The 7,388-nt window shown below is 55.3% G+C and overlaps 1 protein-coding gene across 1 annotated transcript; it reads left to right on the forward strand.

The window, feature by feature from the left end:
• Positions 1–1,489: 1,489 nt before the first annotated feature.
• FZD2 (frizzled class receptor 2) lies at positions 1,490–3,574 on the forward strand. The gene has a single exon (XM_060255270.1). The coding sequence runs from the start codon at positions 1,490–1,492 to the stop codon at positions 3,155–3,157; it is 1,668 nt and encodes a 555-aa protein (XP_060111253.1). The 3' UTR covers positions 3,158–3,574.
• Positions 3,575–7,388: the final 3,814 nt, after the last annotated feature.

Consider the following 7,388-nt stretch of genomic DNA (forward strand, 5'->3'; position numbering starts at 1 on the left):
GCGCCACATAAGAACATAAGAGAAGCCCTGTTGGATCAGGCCAATGGCCCATCCAGTCCAACACTCTGTGTCACATAAGAACATAAGAGAAGCCCTGTTGGATCAGGCCAGTGGCCCATCCAGTCCAACACTCTGCGCCACATAAGAACATAAGAGAAGCCCTGTTGGATCAGGCCAATGGCCCATCCAGTCCAACACTCTGTGCCACATAAGAACATAAGAGAAGCCCTGTTGGATCAGGCCAGTGGCCCATCCAGTCCAACACTCTGTGCCACATAAGAACATAAGAGAAGCCCTGTTGGATCAGGCCAGTGGCCCATCCAGTCCAACACTCTGTGTCACATAAGAGAAGCCCTGTTGGATCAGGCCAGTGGCCCATCCAGTCCAACACTCTGTGTCACATAAGAGAAGCCCTGTTGGATCAGGCCAGTGGCCCATCCAGTCCAACACTCTGTGTCACATAAGAGAAGCCCTGTTGGATCAGGCCAGTGGCCCATCCAGTCCAACACTCTGTGCCACATGAGAACATAAGAGAAGCCCTGTTGGATCAGGCCAGTGGCCCATCCAGCCCAACACTTTGTGTCACATAAGAGAAGCCATGTTGGATCAGGGCAATGGCCCATCCAGTCCAACACTCTGTGTCACACAGGGGCCAAAAAAATTAAATACACACACACACACACACACACATATATATATATATACACATACATGCACACACACACTGTGGCTAACAGCCACTGATGGAGCTCTGCTCCATATTTTTATCTAACCCTCTCTTGAAGCTGGCTATGCCTGTAGCCGCCACCTCCTCCTGTGGCAGCGAATCCCACACGTTAATCCCCCTTGGGGTGAAGAAGCACCTCCTTTTATCCGTTCTAACCCGGCTGCTCAGCAATTGCCTCGCATGCCCCCGAGTTCTTGTCTTGCGAGAAAGGGAGAAAAGGACTCCTTTCTCCGCCTCCTCCACCCCATGCATACTCTTATCAGCCTCTCTCGCGTCACCCCGCGGTCGACGTCCCTCCAAGCTCAAGAGTCCCAACAGCGTTTGCACCTTTCTCCATAGGGAAAGCGTTCCAAAGCTGTAACCGTTCCACAGTTGCCCTTTTCCCTGCCCTGCCCTTTCCCCCGGTTGGCGTTTACACCCCGCGGGGCAGCCGCGCAGCAGAGCCCGGGGAAGCCCCGCCGCGCGCGAGCCCCTCCCCGGGGTGCCTGCTGCCGCTGCCGCCGAGGAGGGGGCTGCAGGGCGGGGGAAGTGCAGGCAGCCTCCTCTGCGCAAGCTGCGCGGGCTGGAGGGGCGTGTGATTGGCGAGGCGGCGTTTGGGGCGGCCGCCCAATCGGCGGGAGGGGGCGGAGGGCTGGTCCCCGGGTTTGCCTGCCATTGGGCGAGCGCGCCTTTGGGGCCGGGGCTGAGCCCGGGGATTCTGGAGCGGGGGGGGGGGGGGGCTCGTGCAGAGCGGGCCTGGACGGCGGCGGCGGCGGAGGCAGCATGCGCTGGGCGCGGGGCTGGCTGCTGGCGGCGGCGGCGCTGGCGGGGGCGTGGGGGGAGAAGGGGCTGCCGGTGCCGGAGCACGGCTTCTGCCAGCCCATCTCGATCCCGCTGTGCACCGACATCGCCTACAACCAGACGATCCTGCCCAACCTGCTGGGCCACACGAGCCAGGAGGACGCGGGCCTGGAGGTGCACCAGTTCTACCCGCTGGTGAAGGTGCAGTGCTCGGCCGAGCTCAAGTTCTTCCTGTGCTCCATGTACGCGCCCGTGTGCACCGTGCTCGAGCAGGCCATCCCGCCGTGCCGCTCCATCTGCCAGCGGGCGCGCCACGGCTGCGAGGCGCTCATGAACAAGTTCGGCTTCCAGTGGCCCGAGCGGCTGCGCTGCGAGCACTTCCCGCGCCACGGCGCCGAGCAGCTGTGCGTGGGCCAGAACCACTCCGAGGAGGCCGCCTCGCCCGCCCTGCTGCCCCCCGCCGCCGCCACCCCCCCGCCCCCCGCCGCCGCCGGGAGCCCCCCGCCCCCGCCGGGGGCCCCCCGCCACGCGCCCCCCGAGCGCCCCTTCCACTGCCCGCGCGCCCTCCGCGTGCCCGCCTACCTCAACTACCGGTTCCTGGGCGAGGCCGACTGCGCGGCCCCCTGCGAGCCGGCGCGCCCCGAGGGCCACCTCTTCTTCGACGCGCGCGAGCTGCGCTTCGCCCGCCTCTGGGTGCTGGTGTGGTCCGTGCTCTGCTGCGCCTCCACCGCCTTCACCGTGGCCACCTACCTGGTGGACATGCAGCGCTTCCGCTACCCCGAGCGCCCCATCGTCTTCCTCTCGGGCTGCTACACCATGGTGGCCGTGGCCTACATCGCCGGCTTCGTGCTCGGGGAGCGCGTGGCCTGCAACGAGCGCTTCGCCGACGACGGCTTCCGCACCGTCGTGCAGGGCACCAAGAAGGAGGGCTGCACCATCCTCTTCATGATGCTCTACTTCTTCAGCATGGCCAGCTCCATCTGGTGGGTGGTCCTCTCGCTCACCTGGTTCCTGGCCGCCGGCATGAAGTGGGGCCACGAGGCCATCGAGGCCCACTCGCAGTACTTCCACCTGGCCGCCTGGGCAGTGCCGGCGGTCAAGACCATCACCATCCTGGCCTTGGGCCAGATCGACGGCGACCTGCTCAGCGGCGTCTGCTTCGTGGGCCTCAACAGCCTGGACCCGCTGCGGGGCTTCGTGCTGGCGCCCCTCTTCGTCTACCTCTTCATCGGCACCTCCTTCCTGCTGGCCGGCTTCGTCTCCCTCTTCCGCATCCGCACCATCATGAAGCACGGCGGCACCAAGACCGAGAAGCTGGAGCGCCTGATGGTGCGCATCGGGGTCTTCAGCGTCCTCTACACCGTGCCCGCCACCATCGTCATCGCCTGCTACTTCTACGAGCAGGCCTTCCGCCCCCACTGGGAGCGCAGCTGGGTCAGCCAGCACTGCAAGACCTTGGCCATCCCCTGCCCCCTCCACTACACCCCCCGCATGAGCCCCGACTTCACCGTCTACATGATCAAGTACCTCATGACACTCATCGTGGGCATCACCTCCGGCTTCTGGATCTGGTCGGGCAAGACCCTCCACTCCTGGAGGAAGTTCTACACCCGCCTCACCAACAGCAAGCATGGCGAGACCACCGTGTGAAGAGGGACGAGGGGGCGGGGGTGGCCAAGGCAGGGGGAAGCGCCCCTCCGGCCCCCCCGACTCCTCCCGGCGGGAGCTCTGGCAAGCAGCAAGGGAGTTGTTCTCTGGGGTGCCAGCCGCTCTCTGCCGCTGCGCCTTTCCCTTTTGTCTGACAATCAGAGGCACACGCTCCAAGCAAGCGCTGGAGAAACGAACCCAAGTATTTAAAACTCTCTTTAATTCGAACGAAAACTGATTTTTTTTTTTTGCTCTAGGATTTTTTTAATTAACTGTTAAAGGGTGACTTTTTGTAATTAAAATTGTAAATAGTATTTGTAAATTTTAATTATATATTTCTATTTAAGAGAGAGAGAGAGAACACCGGCAATGATCCTGAAACTTATGGAGACAGTCAGAAAAAGGGAAGTGTTTCCCCCCACCCCCAACTCCTGAGGATGCTCTTCTGTCCTCCCCTCCCCTCCCCTCTCTGTGGAGCCCGGAGGGCTGTGTGCTGTTTGGCTTGGCCCTTAATAGGACATTTTTGCTTAAACTTTTCATAAGAGCCAGGTTTGTAATCACTCCCCCGCCCACCCCTCCATCGCCCACAATGCCCGCCTTTGAAGACCGCAGATACTGGTCTCTTTCCAGGAAGATTTCTCACGTCTCCTCCAATTTTCCTTCTCCACTTTGGAAGGTTTGCAAGTGATTTTCTGTAATCCATAAAAAATGGGGAAGGGAAGCTTGGAGCCTCCCCCCCCCCCCCAGCTCACTGAAATTTGGGCCTGGCAGTGAGGATCTACTTACCGCTGACTTCTCCTAAAGAATCCTGACCCCCAAGGACAGTTTTCCTGCCTTAAGCTGCAGAGTTCTCTTTGTTCCATTTGTACATTTATATTTTTCCTAAAGGTTTTGTACAAAAGGTGCCTTTTTAAAACTACATTTCCTTTATTAAACAGACTTGTTCTTTGCACATTCAGTTTGAACTTTTTTTTTTTAAAAAAGCAACAGCTTCAAACAAATTCATTTGTGAGGAAGGCGCTTGAGTTTGCAAAAAGAGAGATCCTTTGAGAGACACAGAAAGAGGGGTGAACCCACCCCAGGGGTTAGAGTTTTTGATGACATTTTAGTAAGATATTAGGGATAGGGGATTTTTCTAGAATACTTATTTGTGGTTCAGAAGAACTTAAATTTTATTTGACCAAGAAGTATTTTTGAACAAGCGCATGGCACAGAGAAGGTATATTTGTGAAGTCCAGTTGCTCTTTTTCTACCTCCCATTTCAGCTGTTTGAGCGCTACGGAGAGATTTCAAATAATGTTTTCGGGGGGAAAACTTTTTAATGCCCTTCAGAAGCTCTAAATTTCATGTAATTTCATTTTTTAAAGCAACACAACAGCAAAAGTGAATGATGTCTAACACTGAATTCTACGTTTTATTTGGAAATAAGTTCCATTGATTTCAATTGACCCAGATTTGAAAAAAAATTGAGTGAAAGATTTCAGTCCACATTGGTGGGAGGGAGGGGGTTCAAACTTAATTGCAGATCTTTGTATGTGGCCAGTGCTATACCCACAGCCGTTCACCCTCTTTGCAGTCTGATGGGCCATGGGTGTTGATCTGTATCTGTTGCAGATTCTGGCGTGCCCAGTTAACTTCAACAGGGGAACTGGAACAGCTGGATTCTGTACCTTAAACAAAAAAAAAACTTGGACACCAGCAGCGTTAAATTCACAGGATTTTATTCCCAAGCAAAGGACTACAAATTTATTATCAAGACAGTGTTCAAATGTGAGAAACCTGTTTCTTGTATGAAATCGGCAAACCTGTGATTTTTTTTTTTTAAATTACCAACTTTATGAAAATTTTTAAACTGAGGCGAATTAATATGTTCTGTAGTCACCACCCCCCTTTTAAAATGTCTTGATGGAATTTAAATCATTTGATTGAGTGGAATGAAGCAATAACCGCATCTGCTGCTCAAACTCCTCTCTTATTTGTATCAAATGGCTTTGCTAAGATGGCTCCAAACCTACCCAGAAATTAACAAGAAAATTCCATCCATTCTTGTGGGATGGTCGTTGTGGCTCTTTTTAAAAGCTGGGGCAGGCAGCTGAAGGGTCAGGCTGGGGGGGGACAGCAGAGACTAAGAAAAGAGGGAAGGGACATGGCTATTAGCCACCCTAACTGTTCAGCGTTGCCCGTGTATTTTATATGCTTTATACACCCACACAGGGAAGTGTCTTGCTTCTAGAAGAATAGTGACGGAGAAACTGAGTGGCATTTGTTTTCCTCCTTATTCAGTGGGTTTTAAAAACTTCGGTTGGAGAGAGAGGGTGCAAGAGACCCATTTTCTTTGTGCCAAAAAGTTGGTGGCCAAAGTAACTTGCCTTGTCAGTGTAGAGCAAGGGGAGACAACAAAGAAAGGGCATCCTGAAAGTATTGCAATGGAGGGGGTAAGAAAGGGGGTGCAGCTGTGGATTCTCTATTTTTAACCTTAATGGAATGAAGGTAAAGAAGGCGGTTGCCAGTCCACACACACACCACCACCCCCCACCACCATTCTCTGCCTCTGAGAAGGGAGTGTGGTCGAATGCCAAAAGTCCGAGGGTGACTAAAACAAACCAGATGAACCCTGCGTGTCTATAGTCACGGGTCTGGTATCAAAGCAGTCCAGCTAGAGAAAGGAGGAGCAAATTCCATCTGGTCTTTTTTTGAGGGGGGGGGAATAACACACCACTGAACGGGAAGTCCCTCTCTGGATGGTTGACCGCTAATGCCCTGCTTCAGGCTAGAGTTACCCCCCCCTCTCCATTTGGTTCCCCTGCCAAGCATGTGGGTTTGGGGAACATGTGGGTTTGGGGAAAGTCTTCTGGGTGCACAGCCTCATTCTGCCCCCCCCTCCCCCGCCCTCAGAAAAAGAATGTATCCTTCCCAGCATTTATTTAGGTGAGCCACTTCGGGGCTTCCTCCTTCCTTTCCTGTGGACTTCGGCACCACCAGCATCACCCTCCAGACAAGCGGAGTGGCATCAGCCTGGACTTTTCGGCTGGATTCTCCCCCTCCCCCCTCTGTGTTGGAGAAGAGCGGCAGGCACTCCCTTCTGAAGGGCTCCTTTTTGAGTGCTTTCACAAACTCAGCCAGAGCATGGCCAGATGGATCTCATTAGTTTCCTTCCTGGCAAAGGCACTTCAGCCGCTTGCCCCACACAAGAAGGGGCTACACCCAGACTTTTGGTGTGCACCCCCACCCTTTGCTGGAACTGAAGCACAGACTGCTTCAAGGCAGGCCCAAAGGGGAGGGCGAATGGACTTCCTCTGCCAAAGAATGTGGGGCCTGGGCTTTGGCTCCCGCCCCCCCCTCGGTTCTTAATTTAATCCTTCTGGTTCTGTACACTTAGAAAAACAAGCCCATCTCGTTGTCAAGACAGTTTATATCAGGCAGGGGTGCCTGGGCTTTTGGCTAACAAAGGCCTAAAACCACCGCCCCACCTCCGATCTGGTGCCGTAAGTGTAACAGCCCACCCACCCCCCTCCTTGCAAAAGTTGGTTCTTGCTGCCAATTTGGAAAAAAAAAATCCCTGGGTTAACTAGCTGGGGATGGGGGAGGGTTAGCTAACTGTCCTCACTTTAGGACCTTTAAAAAACCCCTTTTTGTATCATTTTCTTCAAGTTAACAGTCGCAGTTAACTGCACAGCAAGCGCAGTTGCGGGGCCTTCCTGCTTCCAGTCGAAGGGAGCTTTAGGCAGCCGGCTTGGCCAAGGGAGCCTCCCAGCTGCCAGCAGGGCCCTTTGCAGAGGATTCCTCTTCTCCCCTTCCTTGCTCGCTCTGCCCTAGTGGGGGCTGGCCCTGGAGCTATGTGGAGGAGGAGGGGGAAGATGACATTCCTCTGCAGGCTGCAGACGGGAAGGGAAGGGAAGGCAGCCTGTCCAGCCACCACGCAGACAGACAAAAAAGCCCTTCTTGGAATGACTCACAGTGGCAGTGGCCGCTGCAGCCCTTGCATGAAAGAGCGGGGGGGGGGGGCTGGGGAGCAACTGGATTTCCCGATGGGCTGGAGGCGCTCTCTGTTTTGCCTCAGCAGCCCCCTGGATGGGGCAGATCCCACCAGAGAGACACCCCCCCGCCCCCAAGAGACCTTTCAGGGGCGCCAGGAGAGCCAGAGCAAATCCGCCCCACCAGGGAGAGAAGGAGAGCCCAGAATAGCCCCTCCGCCACCGCCTCCCTGGCAGCTGCCAGACTGGATCCCACCCCC

This window comes from Heteronotia binoei, chromosome 15 (genome assembly GCF_032191835.1).
Source record: "Heteronotia binoei isolate CCM8104 ecotype False Entrance Well chromosome 15, APGP_CSIRO_Hbin_v1, whole genome shotgun sequence".
Classification (NCBI taxonomy): Eukaryota; Metazoa; Chordata; class Lepidosauria; order Squamata; family Gekkonidae; genus Heteronotia; species Heteronotia binoei.

What these genes read in the sequence shown, in the direction of transcription:
- FZD2 (XM_060255270.1), top strand. Translation starts at nt 1,490, where the DNA reads ATGCGCTGGGCGCGGGGCTGGCTGCTGGCGGCGGCGGCGCTGGCGGGG.